The sequence below is a fragment of the Lycorma delicatula genome, chromosome 2 (assembly GCF_047948215.1).
Source record: "Lycorma delicatula isolate Av1 chromosome 2, ASM4794821v1, whole genome shotgun sequence".
Lineage (NCBI taxonomy): Eukaryota > Metazoa > Arthropoda > Insecta > Hemiptera > Fulgoridae > Lycorma > Lycorma delicatula.
In genome coordinates, this window is record NC_134456.1 from 190,529,900 (window position 1) to 190,551,291 (window position 21,392).

General features: G+C 29.1%; 1 protein-coding gene across 2 annotated transcripts in view; it reads right to left on the reverse strand.

The window, feature by feature from the left end:
* Positions 1-10,082: 10,082 nt before the first annotated feature.
* alpha-Man-IIb (alpha-Mannosidase class II b) overlaps positions 10,083-21,392 on the reverse strand; it is a 515,292-nt gene continuing 503,982 nt past the window's right edge. For both annotated transcript variants that reach the window (XM_075356905.1, XM_075356906.1), the window contains one exon: positions 10,083-19,551. In XM_075356905.1, the coding sequence (XP_075213020.1) occupies positions 16,787-19,551 (2,765 nt within the window). In that variant the 3' untranslated portion in view covers positions 10,083-16,786. The remainder of the gene's footprint in view (positions 19,552-21,392) is intronic.

Consider the following 21,392-nt stretch of genomic DNA (forward strand, 5'->3'; position numbering starts at 1 on the left):
ATGTTAAAGAACATTTGATAAATGATCGAAATTATTTTTGTGTATGGAATATATATTTTTTTTGTCTATTCTTTGTCCCAATTTAATGCCAAGTTTGCGCCGTTTGTAAAAAGCGTATGAGATTCTATTACCTCCTAACTAGTATTATTATTATTACTACCTTTCTATCATAACCTCTCTATTCATGCATGATATTCATATCTTCTTTTACATTTTTCTTTGCTGCTCCATTTGTGTTTTTCCCTATTCTGTTCGGTTTCTCTCTTATGTTCATACCATCTAATATTTCAAACTATCCTAAAACTTTTATAAATCTGTATTATGTCTATTTTTTTTTCTTTATTATATTTTCCATTATGCTGTTTTGGGAACTTCATTTTCTACACGGAACTGTTGTAATTCAATGAATTTTTTTCCTTACATTTTCATTATAGTCAATGGATTTTATCATTACGAGTATGTTTAATCCAATATTATTTTTAGAAAAAAAAATTTAAACAAAACCCATCCGTAAAATTTCTATTTTAATAAATTAAAATAATAATTTTTAAGTTTATAAAGTACATAATAATTTATATGAAGCAGTAAAGAAATTGAAGGTTAAGAGAGCGGTTTTAAACCCACCGGGTTGGTCTAGTGATGAACGCGTCTTCCCAAATCAGCTGATTTGGAAGTCACGAGTCTAGCGTTCAAGTCCTAGTAAAGGCAGCTATTTTTATACGGATTTCAATATTAGATCGTGGATACCAGTGTTCTGTGGTGGTTGGGTTTCAATTAACCACACATCTCAGGAACGGTCGAACTGAGAATGTACAAGACTACACTCCATTTACACTCATACATATCATCCTCATTCATCCTCTGAAGTAATACCTGAACGGTAATTCCCAAAGGCTAAACAGGACATAGAAAGAATAGAAAGAAAGAGAGCGGCATTAAGTAAAGGAAGAGAAAATAAGGATGATTGATTTATTTGTATAAATAATAATAGTTTGTATAAATATTCATTCTCCATATATGTGTGCATTTTTCTGGATAAATAACCCTTAGGCAGCTAGATTTCTTGTTCTGGAAAAAGTGTACTTATTACTCAATACGAACACATCTTATGCTCGTTTAATGAGTTTATTTCATCCGTTGATTGGAAGGCTGGAATGTGTTAATTAGAACGCAATAGTAGAGTAGCGGGCGGGGATTAAACAAAGGTCTGTTAGTATTAAAATATAACTGCTTCAAATAAAACAAATTTTTTTTTTTTTGAGTAAAAGAAGTTTTGAAATATGAGAGAAAAGATTATAATGCGTAAGTAAATATTAAGGTAAGGAATCATATACACCAAAATGTTAGAGAGTTTTGTTACTTAAGTCATAAAATTCCTAATAAAAGGAGTAAAGAAGCTATAAAAAACCGAATGATATAAGTAAGGAAAGACGTCAAGCCAAAAAAAAAATAAAAGTTTTAGTTATAACATATAGATCTAGAAATTAGGAAGAAATTCTTTAAAATATTAGTATGGAACAAAGGCATTAATAATAAAATATGGTCGGTAGAAAAAACCGAAAGAGGAAGTGAAGCATTTCAAAAGTAATTGTACACGAAAAGTTTGAAAATAAGTTCGATCGATAAAGTGTGAAATGAAAACGGTATGAATTAGAAAAGAGGAAAGTTCGTGATAAAATCTTGTAAAAGGAAGTATTATATTTATGAACTGTGTATTGAGACATCGGAGTTTAGTTAATCTGATAATTGATAATAGAGTCTTGTAAATTTCGTAATTTTTTTTTTCGGACTAACATGATTATATATCATTACTATTACCTAAGAAACAACAGTGATAGAATTCTCTAAAACATTGTAAGGGAAGGCCAAAACTGAAATGTTGGAAGCCGATAATTCAGTAAATTGAATGTAGTAAATATTTTCACGTTTCAACGATTATTGAGCAAAAAGGAATGAAAAGTAACGTAAATCCATAAATGACTGAAGACTCGAAAATAGAATACCCTTCAGTTTTAATTTTTAAAAAATATTCTGTAATCTTCTAATATTCTGTATATATATATACAAAGAGAGAGAGAGAGAGAGAGTTTTCATGTTACTGACCAATTTGAGACATGTTTTTATGCAACTCGGCATCATGTTGACTGAATCTGTTTATCTTAATAAGATTTGAGTAAATTTTGAAACGATTTAAATTTACTCTTTATAACAAAAGAAGAACAATCAATATTTCACAGAGTTTACCATTATTCTATAACATTTTAAATTCCTAGAATTACAAGAACGATTTAGAGTGATAACTAAATTTGTTGTTCTAACACAAAATACGAGTATAAACGAAACCTTATAAAAAATGAGTAGCGATTTGCAAAACCAACTACCAAAGCTAATAATTAAGGAGCTGTGAAGTATTTGCAAATAAATCACAAGGAATATTTTCAAATATTTAAATAGCGAATAATTTTTTCCATTTTAATAAAATCTTGTCACTTTGATAACAAACTAAACAAATTGTTCCTAACGTTTCGAATATTTATTTTCTAAAAACATCAGTTCCATGTATATTTTTACTTTCCCGTCTAGGTAGCGCGATAGCAGAGCTATAGTTTTCTAGAATGGAAAGAATTACAATCGGTCAAATTTGGTTATGTACGGTTTTAACCGGATCTTGAGGTTTTGACACCTAAGGAACCCAAAAAACCGGATGGAAATTTTTCGGATGTTAATGTTCGTATAATGCACGTGTGTGTGTACTTGTATGTTAGATGTTGAGCTCTAAATCACCTTATATCTCCAGAACTACTGGACCGATTTAGACCAAACTTGGTCAGATTACATCTTTTATATATGGGGCACTGATGCCATTAAATTTTCAACTTAAAAAGTCAAGAGGGTGAGGCTGTAAGCAAGGTCGCCCTCACTATTTCGATATTTCGCCTAATTAAGGTCATATTTTTTTACCTTTATTTGTTAACAATTAAAAAACAACAATATTTGCAAAAAAACGTTTTTGCAAAATCGCGACCCCACCCCAAAAAGATACATTTCACTACTGTTGTGTTGTGACGTCACAGGTGAGTGGTAGAATTAAATAAATGAATAATATTTAAAGTGTAAAAATGTATCTTGGTTTGGCTGAGTCTTGAACACGATCGCTCGGTTGACTCGGTACCTAGTGCGTTAAGCCTCGCGGCTACACTTGTCTGCCGACCGTACAAGCGAAATATATTGTATATAAGTTGCGAAATTACATTAGTTTAGTTAGTGCTGACCCTCGCCATTAGTACCGTCTCACCCGTGCGAATTAAATACGGTATGCGCGCATGCTTAATTGGAATCATTGAATTAAATAAACGAAAAAAGTATTATTTTTAAATAAAATGATAAATATTTTAAACTAATTTGTGTGTGTGTGCGCGTGCGTGCGTAAGCCGTGCATCAGAAACAACCCACAGTTGGAGTTTCATGGAACGTGGCTTTAGCTGCGTGATGGGTTAAGTCCTACAATTATGTTGTCAGCTGTTTTCAAAATATGATACATATCTGAAACTTTTTCTGCATACTCATAGTTATATTTTAAATATATTAAGGTAAATGCTTTATTAGTTAAATTTTTATAATTATTTTTTTAAGTCATCAAGATATTTTTAATTTTTTTTTTAATAAATTTTGTAATTTTTTCTTCCTTTTGATAATTAGGTCAGAAATTATCATCAAAAGAGGAGAAACTTTTATACGTAAGAACAAAAGAATATATGTATAACGAAAAAAGTCATTCGGTAAAAGTTATTTTCTAAATTATAATTAAAATTATTGGAAAAATAAATTGACTGATGAACAGAAAGACTAATAAATTATTGACAAAAACAAAATTTGAAATAAAGTGTGTTTTTTCTTGATTACTTTTAAATAAATAGTTGAGTTTAAAAAGAAAGTGACTAATTTTTTACTTGTAATTATTAGATATACGCATATATGTTTTTAATTAAATAGAATTAAAAGAAAAATTACATTTAAAAATATTACGGGTACATCTCCCTTAGGAATTCATTTTAAACAAGATCATTTATGACTGATGTGTATGACTTGCTTCATGCAGTTAAAGTAAGATGAGGGATGTAGTCACCGTATTTGTTCTTTATTATATCATTAAAATTGGTTAGAACTCCTAAAATTAATATTATTAGTTATTAAATTATAAAAAATATATTACTTTTCAACAACGTAAATATATTTTTTTAATACAATATTGCATTATTTAAATATTAATTAAATTTTTTGATAATAAATTGCGATATAATAGAGGTTGAATTCATATTACAAATAAAAATATACTAACTGCCGGAAAAGAGAGAATGCAAGGTTGGCAGATTATGAAGGAAAACGCTGAAAATTATGAAGTGAAATAGCCAACTAAGGAAATGTAAAGATTAGGATAAAGGAGTAATAGCACGAGATACGTACAGCTGAGCAATCAACCGCACGAAATTTTTCAATAACAAAGCAATCAGGTCATGCTAACCACTGACCACCGTCATTTTTCATGCGTATATTACTTATTTGTGTATAAAAATATGTGTGTGTGTGTGTGTGTGTGTTTGTGTATATTTAAGTATATTACTAAACAACCAATGCAACTGCTGCTACCTGCGTGAGATAAATGTGACTACTTATTTCTGAACAAGTAAAAGGAAATAATTATTGTTTTTAAATCGAACTAAATTTTCTACAATTTATTAACCTTTTATTTTGCAGTAACTTACCTTTTAGTAAATTTTTCAGGTAATTGTAGGTTAGTGATACAATATAATCATAAGTTACGATTTATTGGTTATATGTCGTAGAGTAATTTATACCGACAACTTATTTCTTGGTTAGATGGTTTATTAGTAATTTTAAAATCCTTATATATCGTACTTCTTTTTAATCACTTAAAAATTAGTTTATTTACATCGGTTTTTGATTTTTAGCAATTTTCAAAGTTTTTAGCAATGTTCAAAGTCGGCTGTGGTGGATTTAAGCCTTAGTGTCCTTTTTCAGTCGATACCTTACTTTGATAGGACTCCCTCTTTTTATTATTTTCCGCCACCCAGTTTACTTTATAGTTCTTTATTTATTAATTATATAAACTATTAAGTTTATTTTTTCTTAATTATTTCCCTTGCATCGTTGATTAAATTTTTTGATGACATTTTTCCGAGAATATTAAATTTGTAGATAAGTACAAAAGATAATGCTCTAATAAAAGACGGATTTGTTTTAATATATTTAACATATGTCATGTTTTTCTGCACCATATTAAGATCTTCAACGAATATATTAATTCTGATTGTTTTATCATATTCACTGGATTTTTTGGATCCTTTTTTGAAGAGATATGCTTAATTTGATGTAGTTTACACGTATATAAAAATTGTATTTTGCAATATTATAATTATGTATATGGCTTTAGTTATACAAATATTCCTACAGGAAAGCATAAGTTTGACGTAATTTGTTAAATATTAATATATGATTTTAACGCCTTTTGTAAATTGTTGCTTATTGTACCACCTCTGGATTTCGGTAATTTCCGTAGCATGGGGAATGAACAGCCAATTTTCCAGTATGTACTATTATTTTCAGAAATCATAAGACTTTATAAAAAGCTAAAAATATAAATTAATTACTCCAGATATGTAGAGAATATTAATTTGTTTTCAATACTTTGAAACATATCTTTTATTGCGTTTTTTGTGTGAAAGAAGTTGAAATCACCCGATAAATGAGTCTTGGATTTTTTGAATAAGACAGTTTAGTGGCTAATTCGATATGCCTTTTACGAGTTTACCTTTTTACGAATAAACCTACCTTTCATAACGCGGGATTTCCTTTACAAAATATCTTTGCAGTTGGGTTTTCCTCTTTATTTATTTTTATTTTTTTTAATAATCGAATTCCTATAGGAATCTTTTTTCTTCATATAAATCTTTAATGGACAAATGCCATTAAAATTTTAATTTTCATTTAACTTTTTTATACTATTGAATTATAATAAATTATTTAAGTTATCTAATAATATTTAGTTATTTTTACATTTTATTTTATTTCAATGTTAATAATATATATTTTTTATAATTAACATGATTATCTGATATTTAAATTTTAATATTAGTTTTTGGTTTTATGTGGTTTTATATATATATGTGTGTGTGAGTGTGTGTGTGTGTGAGTGTGTGAGTGAGTGTGTGTGTGTGTGCGCGCGTATATATATATATGTGTGTGTAAGTGTGTGTCGTACGTAAATGGCATCAAAACCTCATATACAGTAGTCAGCTTGCCAAATATATATTTATATATGCACTCATATTGTACGAGGCAACGACTGAAATTACAATTCTTCTCTGGGTAATGAATCTGTACTTATCTAATGTATTTTGGAGTAAGGGTATATTTATATACTTATATAAATAATGGTTTAACGGTACCTAGACGAGAAAAAATATTTCTCTAGGAAGAAAACATCCATTTTATTGAAACAGACTCTTTCTATTATGTTCCATTTTTCAATTTACCCGTAAGTGTTAAAACCAATATTTTTATTATTAAGCTATGTTCCTTTACATTTGTGATAAAGCAAGATTGAATATCACTCGTTATCTTCTTGTAATGAAAATGTACTATTTTCATCTGTAGAGCAATCTGTAGAGCAGGACATGTCTTAGTATACTGTATATCCAGTACATATTTTATAAAAAAGTTGTCGGCATATCCTAAATTTAAGGTGAAGTTTAGAACTATGAGAATATCGGAAATGCAAACAATTTACGGTTTACTAAATAATGGGCTATCATAAAGTTAATCTACTCTCCTCTTATTCATTTGGCTACTACAGAAAACAGCTCGTTTAAAACAGAGTCTGATTAAACAAAACAGAAATGGAATCAGTTCTTGACCATTTGTTCCTGAATTTAGTGTTTATTGATTTCACTGGCTTCGGGATTTACTACTTTCTTTTAGTGAGACGGTATACCAGGCCGCAGTTATAGAACAGAGCTTTGATGGATATTTGTATCTAATGAGATGTGTATGTCGTTTAGAATAGTACAGCAAAATTAAGTTTCAGATTGATATCCACTCATTCTGTAAATAGAAAGGAATTAGGCTAGTAAAGTTGCAATCTGTTAGTAAATTAGCGTACTGCTCAACGATGAACAGAATGTTTAGCGATGGTGTAAAGAATTTGCTGCGTCAATGAATATAATGACGGACACATAGATTGAGGAAATAAGTTCATCAGGAATTCATCCTGGAAGGCTACCCTTCGATGAGTTTCGGGGTTATGTACAAGAAAAATTCTGAATGACTTCTAATGCGGCCGTGCTTTGGGTTAAATTTTGGTAACGAACAAACGCTTTGTATTAGATTTATACATCACATAGCTCTGTATGTAAAAATGACCTGATAGGCTCTTACCGTTTCAGGAAAGGCTTATCTGGGTAGTTAATAGTAAAGTAGGTAAAAGCGATTTGGATATTGCAAATGTAGCAGATACAGGCGGTAACCTACGAGAATCAGTAAATAGCGGGAAAGAAATTTATAGCTGATTTCATTACTTTACAGAAACCTGGTGAATGATTTTTGTGTCTACGAAGGGATGGTCTCGTCGTGACGTTACCATATGTATGAATGCCCTCCTATTGGCTTTACTGTCTTATCCTGGGAAATAAACTAGAATGTAAACTAGCCTCTATTCAGCAGCGAGTCTTTTTATTAACAGCGATGACTGTCGCATTGTCGATTATGCAGGTTTTAATATTTAAATTGAAGACTGCTTCTTAAGAAAGTAGAGCTAACCATCGATTTAAATTAAAGGCCATATTGATACACAAGAATTTTAAGCGACTCAAGGTAGGTAAGTTTATTAGTGCAAACCAATCAGATCGTTTAGTGAAGGAGTTATCAGACGAATTCTTTATTGATATTTTACTTAGATTAAATTTATTTTTTTGTTAGAAGCAGTACGTTTAGGGCGTAAGTTTATCTGATTTATGACGTGGCTAGGGTTTGACATGCCATATCCATCCTTGTAACAATTTTGGCTAATACCTAAGCCATAGTTATGAAAATTTATTTTCATAGTTCCATATAGTTCCAAGAACCATTGGCCGTTGAGTTTAAAAAAATACTCAATAGTAAATCAAATAAAAGAGTACGGCTTTCATATTTCATCAGTTCGTTTCATTATTAGGAACACCTACCTTAGGTTAAATTACTAACGAGCTCTACCATGACTCCATAGATAAAAATATTATTAGCTATATTATTTTTTTTTTGTTTTTTTTTTTTACAAAACATGGCATTTTGTATTTCATTAAATACTCTTTAAAGAGTTCATATATGAGCCTTGATTTAAAATAATATATAAATTTAGGCTACAAATAAATTCTACAACTGGTGGTCTACAACAATTCTAACCAGTTACCTGAAAATATTGAATAAATATTTAAATAGTCAATTGTTTTATTGTACATGATGAGATCATCATTTACTGGTACAGAGAAATTCACTTAAAATTTAGTTGTATAAACTTACACGTGATAATTTAATATCTGTACCAGTACACATCAACATAGATTGACATACTTGATGTGCATGTTAGATTACATGGTGCATTATATTAATGGAGAGTATGTACACATAATACCAATCAAAGTGATCAAACAGCTAGTGTATTACACTTGAAAACATGTTATAATAACATCTACAGATCATCACGCTAATGGACTATGCACACTTAGTTCACAGTTTTATCCTATATGTACTTCATAGTAACTAGTAAACTGGACTTAGTGGAAAAAGCTACGCTGGCAATGAATTTAAGCTTGCTAAACAATACTAATATTTTAGTAAAAAAAATCAATATTTCGTAATAAAGACGGTTTTTATAAATTGTTTTGAGTATTATAAAATAATACGTAATTTTTTGAGATAAATCCATCAGTTTCGAATACGTGTAGTTTTTGATATCTCTTTAATATGGAACGTTATGTTTTCTTCATAGTATTTAATAATTATTTGAGTGCTTTAGTTATAGGATAAATTTAGTCATATTAAGTAAATGTGATTAAGAAAAATCTCAGTCAATTTCAAGTTCTGTATACGTAAAAACATACTGACAATAAAACATTTTGTGAAATACATGTAAATTTTATTTTAATAATTTAAAAACTGTTTAAAATCGTTATTTTCTGGTCAGCTGTTTAGAGGTTCTACATAACTTTTTTGCTAATTATTCGCTTAATTTTATTTATTGGAATCTATTGTAACAACAGATAAATTCATCAAAGAAAATTTTACCTAAAACATAAATTCTAGTCGTTACCAAAATCATGTGAATAATAATAAAAGTTTTGTTTTAAATAGAAAAATTGACATTCCAGCTAAATGTAATACAGATAACTAACTATTAAACTGAATTTATATAAGTGAAATTAGTAGAAATATACGTCGATTAATAATGACAAGCTGTAGATTTTCCTGCTGCTGAAAATATACTTTGTGAATAACGTATGTTAGTTTTGTTGATGTTTCCACAGAAAAGAATGCCGATGTTGTACTAATAATTATTTATCAGTTATTAACATTGTTATAATGTAATTAATATCGCGTAGTTTTTTTTTTGTTTGATTTAGCTAATTTTTAAATTTAGAAGTTATAATATTTATTTAAAAGTAAACAAATCTAACCTTTTAAAAATTAAAATTAACTTGAATATACATCTAGTTATTTTAAAAACTCCAAATGTTTGGTCCAGTTGTTGGATGGTCACACATATTTTCGTACTTGTACCATAAGTATTATGTCACTTACCTTTTAACTCACGAAAATACGGAAGTGTTCGAATTTTATCCAATGGTAACGGAGCGGGGTAAAGAACTATCAGTTCTTTACCCCGTTTTTCTTTAGCCCCGTTTTTCTATCAGTTCTTTACCTAAGTTGCACAAAAACGGTCATATTTTTTAGTTATAAAAAAATTCATATATATATTATTATGTATAAAAGACAGGAATATCACTTTAAGAAAAATGAATACGGTTGAATTCTTTATTAACAGATTTTATTTTAAGAAATTCATAATTTATAACAACAAACGTAAATAAAACATTTTAGGTAATCAGAAACCTAAACTTTATTTTGGTTTTACTGGAGTGCACACAAAAACACCCTTACAATTTCAAATACAATAGTTCATGTATTATTTACAAATTGAACAACGTTTATATAATCTATATATAATACATATATATAGTATTCACTTATTTAATGTCAATAATAATACACAGTAAAATCACGTATCATATAAATATTTTTATGAATGTATTTATAGAAAAAGAGCATTTATCAACAGCCTTCTTTGAATTTTTTCAAGCAATTAAGAAAATGTTAAATTAGTTTTCCATCTAAGATTAAAAAATAACAAAAATTAGGAGAAAGAAAAACAATAATTCTTTTATTTTCCTTGAAGTCGGAGAGCCTGAGGTAAAGGAATGAATTATATACACTCTGTTCAGCGTACGACCTGTTGTAAACAAACCGCTCTTCGCAAAGTAGGCGTGTCGAAGTTATGCGTCATTATCTGATATCAAAAAATAAATAATAGAATCCTGTGTAATGTAGTAATTTTATTTTTACAAATTTTACGTCAACGCATTGGTATACTATAATTTTATAAATTAATGCAGTGGTGCATTTTTATCATTACAACCGGGCGTTTTAATTAGTCTTAACACTGGGTGTAGTAATAGGTATTTATTTTAATACGGAGGATTAGGTAAGGCGAGTAAGTATGTACGGTTGTTCTGATACATCTAACCCATGCGACTATGAAAGTGATTGTACTGATCCCGTGCGTCCCCATTAATCTACAAATATGGATGGCAAATTCATGTTAAAAATGACTGTATTTTATGATATATTTTTTGCCTTTAATTATTTGTAAAATAAACAGTTGAATTTAAGTATCTGATACACCGGGACATATTTTATGTAGTACCATTTACATTTTGTGTTTGATATTCAAGTAATCCAAATTCAGTGAATAAAAATACATAATAAAAAAATGTTTAGGGAAAAAATAGGGTTGTTTTTCTAATTTTTATAGTTCCTTAACCAGCAGTTTGAACAATTTTTAATATATTTTCTTAATGCAGAAAATAATTTTGTATTACATTACGAAGTTGTGTGTGCTGTGTTTTTTTTTTTAATATGATACGAGTAAATAATACAAATGTTCAAAAATTTGTCATCAGAAAGAAATAATTTTAAATATGAGTATTCTATACTTCTAAACGTGTTTTATTCGGAAAATAATTTTCCAGGTTATTCACACTAAAACGCACTTCAGAAAAAATTAAGATAATTTCCAGTCTTATTTTATACTTAAAATAGGTAAAATAATTATTTTACTCCTTACACTAAGAAAATACTTTGTTTATGAAAGAACTAGAATTTTTTAATTTTCATGTTTAGATGAAACGATCTAAGAAAGAGGGCCAGAAGCCGCAGTTTGTTAGTATTGTCAGCTGGTCAACTATGAAAGTTTTAAACTCCATAGATTTCGCTGATTTTTTTTATACTTGCGACATCTTGCCAAAAAAGGCGTTCAATACAACTAACTTTTAAGATGGGCATCTATCTTTTAAAAGTTTCCATTAAATAAGATAAATATTAAAATAAAAATTTACTTTTAAAAAAAAAAAAATATTAAAATTGTGTACCTTCATTTGTGTATATACGCGTGTGTATATAGAACGAGTGGAAAAAAATGATATGAATAAATGTATTATTGAAATTAATTTTTCTATTATTATACGTACATAACATTAAATAAAATATTTATATCTAAACACAACACTAAATATAATAAAATTATGAATTTCACAATATCATAAAATATCTGATGATATTTTGGATGTTTCTTCTTATAAAACAACATTCACATATATTTTTGAAAAATAGAAATTTCATTTTGTTCAGCTTTTGGTTCTTCCAGTTATTCTAGTATACCAAATAATCAATCTCCACTATGTTTAAGGGTAATGAAAATTTATTTTAAGCTAGAATAATTGTAATTGAATGTTTTTCACTATCTTATTTAACATGAGTTTTTTTTTAATTATGAAAACTTACAACTAAGTGTATATTTTCGTTAACATTTTTATTCACGTTATAATCTATTTTAATTAAGTGCAAATGAAGTTCTATTGTCCGCTTGTATTCTACGTAATATATATGTATATATATATCTTGAATGTGTCACAGATTAATACAAATAATTGAAAGCTGCATTCAGTATTACACTATATTGTGTAGACAGCCAAAGATTAAACGTAAAATTGGTTGTAGACTTAATTACATAGTTCATAGCCTAATTTATTGTATTTTCAGATTATACTGTCAGATAATTAATCAGTAACATACAGTAATGAAAATAATACCACAATAGTTAATGAAGCAACATGTTTACATAAAATATAACTTATAAAAACCCATAATATTCATGACTATTCTAGTCTACAAGTTAAGCTTCAAATAAGTACACACGATATTCGATGTCACATCGATAATTATGAACTATTTTAAACCTGCAGTTTAAAAACAAACGATACAACCCAGACCAATTTTTATAAACTTTTATCTTAATTCATACTCACTGGAGATGAAATAAAACAATTATCTGAATTCCATTGAATAATAATAATGATAATGGATGCCGGAGTAGTTTTTCGGAATGATTATGTAACTGTTTATTTACCGTGACTAAAATTACGTATGTAATTTATGCTTAAATAATGTTTTAAAATGATTATTAATTTTATCAATTTATATTATAAGGCAAAAATTATTTTTTTTAATAATAATTTACATTTTTTAAATTATTCTATGTTGTTAAAAATATAACTTTTAAACAATTAAAATGTATTTATGCTTAATAAACTAATAAACACTCATAATACGAATTAGTTATATACGTAGGAGAAAATTACCTTCTCAAGAATGACACGGTAATAAGAGAAAAATTGTTTTTCTTTTTATTTCCTAACATTAATATAACAGCCTACAGGTTTCATCCACTTGGTGAACGAGAAGTTCTATGCGCTTAATGCTTAAATGCATGGCAAGAAGAGTGCGTCTAACCATAACTCGAGGTTAATTCATAATTTCCTGAGGACCTACATTAACCACTACTACCCTTGTATACTTCCTTCATCCCCATTACACCCAAGAGGGATGAAGTGGGAAAGAAGAAGGGTACGTGCAGGAAGGAATAGACTATAAGAAGACTATTCTGAACTCTCTCAACTTACATAACCATTCTTCAATTAGTTTTAAGCAGGCAAGCAATAGATGTTAAGGGGCTTGCAATGAGCTTGGGGACACATCTAATTTGAAGTTACGTTGCACGTGCTCTTACGCTGACCCAAAACTCGCTATCGTAAATTTTAAAGTATTTAAAAGTCTTTTAATTTATCAATATAATATTTTATTCAGTGCAGAAATTTATAAATAATTGAAATAAAAGTATTTTCTACTTGAACTTATTAAGTTTAACATTAAAATATTGAAAATAAAAAATAATGATAAAATATTTAAATCTTGTATTAAAATAGTTGCCCTAAAAGCATCCTGGGTTGAACGGAAATAGGTTCATTAATAATTTTCCCACGTGATTTAAATATCTTTAGAAAACCGATATAGATTCTCCGACAATAAATTTACAAAATCCAAACGCAATGTTAAATAAAATTATTCAAGTTATTAAGAGAAAATCCTTCTTAAGACTTATGAAATTAAAATATTATTCTTTTACCTGTGTATCATTGTTATTTATCCTTCAGTATTCTGAGAAAAAAAACCGTAGGAATTTTCCAGCTATAGCTGCAACACTGACAGATTTCCAACTTATTTACACACACACACACATTTTAGAAAATATAAATAAATAAAAAACTAATCAAATATTATGAATTTTTTTTATTGACGTTAACGATTGCAGGGTTTTGGTAGTAAATTTTACAGCCTATAGGATTTTATTTAGGATCTACTTGAAATTTTGAAATTGTAGTTAGTGGATAGATATTTTTGAATAAAATGAATTTTAGCGGCCCTGAATATTCAAATATGTATACGCTAACGATCCCACAATACATATATTATTAATAAATGCTTTACATTAAGCATAACAATCAGTAAGTCATCTGCTGCGGTGATAACTTATAAAAATTCTTTATTGTAGCTTGTAACATGCGTAAATCAAAAACTTTTTGAACGTTTTTAAGGCGAGTTCATTTCCATCTCCTAAATCATAATCTGGAATCGTTTTTCTAATTTTGCCAAATCATTCAATAAAATAGAATAAAAATTTTCTGACATCTGGTCCGAAAGTTTGCAGTTTTAGTGGTATTTTTTCAGTACTTTTTTAACCGATTTCAAATCTTAAATAATAATGAAACTGTCATGTTTAATATTGTTCAGAATTAAAATTGTAACAGAATTATTTTAAAACATTCATAGTCAGAGCTGATGCAAAGCATAGTTTCGAGTGCAGTTCTTTAAAAGTAATTTTTTATTATTACCAAAATTGTTCAGTAATTTTTATTTGTAGTGAATTACTGAATGAAACGGTTGGAATAAATCGTTATTTTCCTGATGTTTAATAATTAAAATGGTTATTTGTCTATTTGTTATACCATAAAATGTTAAATAACTTACAATTAAAAAAATGTTACATCTTTTTTAAAAAAATAGTAACTTTTGCAATTTATGCTATTCCATAATATAATTATTAGACATACGTACATTTGGATGTATCATATATTAATAAATGATAATTTAAGCTGTATACTCCTACATACAGTCATTAACTAAAAATTACATGACAAGATGTTATCAATGTACCTGCGTGTTCAACATTAATACAAGAGCTTTAAATTTTCTATAGATAGATATAACATTCAATCGTGAGTATTAAATTAAAATGACAACCTGTAACTAAATACAAAGTTTAAACAAGCAGAATAATTTATTGAACAAGATAGTAGTATATACCACAATATTCATTTTGACTAGACTGCTTTGTTCTAACATACCACAACATAACATTTTATTCCAGTTTAATATGAGAGAACAGAATCGTGTAATGCAACAAAAGTATATAATGATGTACTATTTAATTGATAGTACTGTATAATACACTGTTTATTATACCAGAATTTTATATAGAATTTTTGTTCATTTAAGTTGTTTTTCTTTTCAATTTATTTGATGAAACCTTTGTTTCTTTTACGTGATATTAAATGTTTACAGTAACATGAAAATCATTTAATTTAATACAAAACACACTTTCTCATTTTAAAATAACTACAAATTAATTAGCGTAACAAAACTAAATTTTATAAATAACTAAAATACGTAACATTTATATAAGTATATTGTATTATTAGAAATTAAAAAAATTATAGTTTACTGTTATGAAAAGAAAAAAAATTATCCAAAGGTATAAAAGAGATTTTGGTTTATAGATTAAAATTTTTATTATCGTCGAGTTACAAACATTATAATTTTAAACTTCTGAGAATAAAACAAAACATGCAAGTCCGTAAATAAGTTATAAAAATAATTATTTTTATAACTGTAATATTAAAAATAAGTACTACATGATAAAATTTACGATGACATGATAAATTGAACACAAGTGTACCATAAGCATTAAATAATGGCAATTTTAAACAGCAATGGCCGCAGAAGGTCAGCTAAATTTGAAAATATAATAATCATAAAAATATAAAGAATTAAAATTATTTTCTTTTTTATTAAGGGTGTTTGGATTTGTGCTTATTAAAAATATTTTTTCAGAAAGGTAGTTTGAAAAGAAAACGTAAATCGGTGGTAACATTTATAAAGAAATTTGATACTAAATTTTTGTCAGTTCAAAGAAGACTGTAAATTATAGTCAATATTCTATTATTTTATTTATTACATTTACGTATACAATACGTATGTCTAACACATACATAATTATTTATGTATGTTTCATTCGTGTGCACCGAAATTATATATTTACGCTCAAAATAGCTCTTTCATGTTTTTTTAACCAGAGCGCTCACATCAATGCGAGGATATTAATCGTCTTTTATTTTTGTAATTGTTAAGATATATTTATAAGAAGGCAACATTACATTTAAGGAATAATAATTATAATTTTTATATTTCTGTACATAGTATACAATTTTAATTGTATAAAAAATTAACTTAACGTTAAATTACCCCTAAGCATTCTTATGTATTTGTACAGGCGTCAAATAAATACAATTTAAAAGAAAAAAAATTCAATAATGTAACACAAATAAAAAAATATATGCCGTTTATGTTGATTTTTGTTCAGTTCTGATTCACTAATCCGAAGAAATTATTTATAATATTCTATTTTGCAGCGGTTCACTAGTTTATTCATACTATACCTTGTACTGAGATTAGTTCTGACACATATATTTAAAAACTTTAACAAAATTATACAAAGTGACTCCTGTATAAATGCATGTTATTTCACTTTCAAACAAACGACCACTCGTAACATAAAATTCATATCTTATGTCGATATAATTTTTATTTAGCACAATATATATTTATCATCTTAACTAAATAATTTAACTGTACAATATAATATAGGTATCTTTGAATTTATGATCACAGTTATAAAAATTCTTTTAAATTCTTTGATTGTATCTTTTTAAAATATATATAATTAAGGCCCGAACGTTACGTTGAGCGTCAACAGGTTCATGGGAGGAAGATAAACGTTGTCAAAACTCAAGTTTTTAGATACTGTTCTTAATCCCGTCAGAGTTGTCTGTACCACCGAGTCTAATTTTAGTCCGTAAAAGAACGTTCTCGGATGAAACGCAGTTCTATTTACACTATCTGAAGTAGATATAGCACACTTAGGTATAGATGAGGGAATATTACACGCAAACCCTTGACGATGTAAAACCATTAGAGCTGAATTTGAAGGAAATTGAGTAAACGTCTGGTCGGAGATGGTACGAAGATTTAATAAATGCACGTCACACGGTAGAGGTCTAGATATGAGATTTATTTTGGGTAATATTGTCGGTCGTTGTCGGTGGGGAATCACTTCATCCTCTGATTGCGGTTCTTCTAAAACAAATAAATTTGACGGATAAAGTAAAGATAAGGATAAGTGGTTTGCTAATAAACTTGGCTTTGAGTATTCTGATGTTTCCCAAGCATCCTCTAGTAAAAGCCAAAATTTGGATATCGTTTTCTTATTATCGACAACACCTTCACCCATTCCTCTTGAATCATCATAAAGTGTTCTACGGTCTAGCATTACTTCTAACCAGCCGGGCTGCCAAGAAGCTGCTCCTTGAGCGTGATTAACCAACACGCTTAATCGCCGGGTAGCATCTTGGATGAAAGCCATTGTTGTTAAGGGAAAATAATTACCTTCTATTCCGATTCGTTCAACTTTAACACGCCTCTGTATTTGAAACCCGTTTAGATCCGAATAGAATTCTGGAGGATCTCCATTACTAATATCTGTTACAAACCTCATAAAAAGTTCAGTTTCTCGATTTTTTGGAGGAGCTTCGAAATCTAATATATTTTCTACATAAATACCTTGATTAAAAGGTCCTTGTGTATGATATATTCTTACGGAATGTACTAATAAATTACCATAAATGACAGTTAATTCGGAAGATACCGGTCCTGAAGTTATTATGATCCGCTGACCAGGGTATTCATCTAAAATTTCTTTTTCTGTTTCTCGAGAATTCGGATCAGGCATAAAAAGATAAGCTCCGCTATGGAACTGAGCAGAAGGGTATGCTGCGAACTGTATTGAACACTGCGTAGTTTTTCCAGTCACCTTCTGCGTTACAGCACGTAGAAATCCAGATCTGCCGTCCATGAGTAGTTTCAGGTCGTGATTTTCTAACTGAATGTCACCGGGCTGCATACTCTTAACGTTGAATTCCGTATGTTTTTTACAACCTTTACAGTATACTACGGCACGTGAATCGAAATTCTTACCGGAGTAGTACTCGACCGTAAAGGTATTCAATGAAAGTGGCGCTAGATCAGCGACAAACATTACTTCGTACTGCTTACTTGATATTCTTAATACAGGGATGTTGTTCCCATTGTTTCCAGCTTCTTCCTGTCTCATTCTATTATTTATATTAGCAGAATTTCCATTTCCTTCATTTTCGGGCATAACCCAAGCAGGATTTACTTGAAATAATACCGGTTTTCCGTCTGAATTTAATATCCTAACTTTTGCAGTGTTAACCTTTATTTTAATAATGTCTTGACGGTATTGTGCCAACGAGTTAAATAAAATTACTTTCCTCGGTTCGTTCTTTTTCAAAATTAGCGGAACCTTACGAGCCAACTTCTCATAGGATTCTCGGTCGATATCTGGTACAATGAAGCGACTTGAAGGAGAAACCATTAATTCACTACTGCTTTCCGGTTTAGTCAGTAAGGTCTGTGCCGAAAATCCTTGTACAAAAAGAGTTTCTTGTATACTTTCGTACATTTTAAGAGCATAGTCGTGCATTACGAAAGCTTTAGAAGTTCCTGTTATCGCATCGTGATGTTGAAACAGAGCAAGATTTTGCCTAGCTCTATTAAGTTTTTCATAATCTCTTTCCAAGACTTTCACAGTACTATTATATGCGAGTCGACGAGCTCTATTGAGTGCAAATGTGTATAATATTTCGGCCGAACGGAGACTTGCTTCCAATTCCCTATCGAGAATCTTCCAGTAAGGTCGAGTGGTAAAGTAACCGCTCCAATAAGCAGGGCGGCCTTCAGAAAATATGTCACTGTAAACATAAAAATCTCCTGAAAGCACTTTAAATAGCTTTATACGTTCTTTAACAGCCTCAAAATAATCTTTAGGAGTTCCAAATTTAACTTCCGCGTTATAAATATCTTTATGTTGATTTATATACTCGAAAAGCCTCTTGTAATTGCGATATTGTTGGTCCCACTCTATGTCGTGATCGTATCTAAAATCATCGCCTAAAGGCATCATAACTACGTTGTGTTCAAATAATGAACCTGTCCTTCCGTACTGTTCCAATAGCAATTCCGCTTTCTGTTTTACATTTTCATCGTCAATAGGAACCGCTCTTAAACTATACTCTGTGTATTCCCCAGAAATTTTTCTGAAGTCAAAATTAAGACATACTTGAGGATGTGGTCCGCAAGAGTGTTTGATGGAATAAATGTCAAAGGGTTGGTTATGAGTAAGAAGGTCTGTTGTTCCTTGACTGTCCCAAGTTTGCCTCCAGATAAAATCACCCATTTGTTGTTCAGCCAGCCACTGTTTCCACGCGTAGTGAATCCTTTGAATCACTGTCCCTTCATTCACACCGGAAGACTTCAATAAATATGGCACAGTAGCTCCGTGGCCGAACGGGTCTATTGACCATCCGGTTTTTGGTTCTATTCCCAAATTATTGCGAACCCACTGATGTCCTGAAAAAAAAAGAACACACAATTAAAATTTTTATTCAAAAATGATAAATATTATATTAAGATGTTACATTTATCTGATATGTATATATCATTAAATTAATTATAATTAAAGAGAAATAATTCGATTATCAAATAACTCTTATGCGGTGAAAGGAAATTCTACTTAAGTTTGTTAATCACATAATTAACATCTACACCTAAAAAAACATACAGATTATAAAAAATATATAATATGCTTTATTGCAGGTTATGCTGAAAAGAACAAGTTTACTTAAACTTCTAAACCCATAACACAGCACACAACAGGAAGAAAATACACCATCTAAAGGTTTATTCTTAAAAACTTACGACTGCTTTAATAGTTACCACGTTAAGTTAACGACTTTTGTTTGTTTTATATAGAATATAGTTATCTATTTTAGACTATAGCGATATGACACGCGCAGTACCCTTGTAAATTTTACCTAAGTAATCTTCATGCTGTCATAATTTTATTGCTGAAATGTTGCATTGTCTGTATGTTTTTGAGGAATACTAAATAAATGTTTACTATTCTATTTAAATGTTTACTAATAAACTTTGTGATGTTTAAAAACGATATGTAATATTCACTGATGGGAATGAGATAGGAACACATTTATCCCTTACGCTTAACATCTGCAGTATTACCTTTAAAATATAGTATAGTACGTGTACAATTTAAGCCAATCGAATGTCTTACTTCAAATATTTCATTAAAAAGATAATATGAAAATAATTTTGTATCGCACAAAAATTGAACTTAATTATTAAAAAAATAATCTTTTATTTAGTTTCCTGTTAATTAAAATTTATAACATATCTTCAACTACAAAATAAAGATATAATCCATAAGCACATAAAACTTATCAGTAACTAGAGTTGAAAACGTTTTGAAAAGAATTTTTTGAAATTCCGAGTTTAAAGGGTTAAAATGGAATAGGTCTGGAAATGGAATTTGTCGTTAACAAATGAAGATATCAAGTTGATTTTTTGATGTGTCTAATCATCATGTGACTATCTAAAAAATTATTTCTAGTTTTGTTGAAATTCGACCTTGAGAGGAGGTGAAGAAAGGTAAAGAAATTTTGAAAAATGATTGTAAATTTTCCCCATCTTCGACTATACTAAACGAGATGTTCACTAGCTTTGGGCTTGCAAATACTCTTCAGATAAATATTTAAAAATTATTTTCAGGTTTTCTTGAATTTCGATTCTTTACGTGAACGTGACCGCGGTTGCTCATCCATGACCACTATTAGTGGTATGTGTGACGCGACTGGCTGCAACTGCCACCGGTTACTTAACTAAAAACAAAATTTAAAAAAAAAATGAGAAAAAAGTACGTAGCCTCCTACTGGTGTTCGTTGCGAAATGCTAAGAACCAAGAAAAATACATTTTCACCCTTACGAAGGACGGGTAACCATCTATAACTAATATTTTTAAAATGGAATGTGAAACTTGCTTTCTTCAGATCACTCGAAGTTTAGGGTCCTGAACTGACCAAACTGTTGCTCTATAGAAATTACATTACACTGAGATTTTTTTTGTAAACTGAACAGTCTTTCATTTTTATTTATCAGTATTATTTTCACAAGCATCAGTTTAATGAACACAGAGGAATCTAGGAGACAAAGCCTCAGGGCTCCCTTCTCAGACGAGAAGGGAGCCCTGACCAGATAAATATCCTCTGACTGCGACAAGGATCCTAGTAATAATATAAAATATGAAATATTTAATTAATTAAAACTTATTAAAATCTTAAAGCGTACTAAAAATAGAATAATACCATTCAAGTTTGATTGAAAAAATACTTATTTTA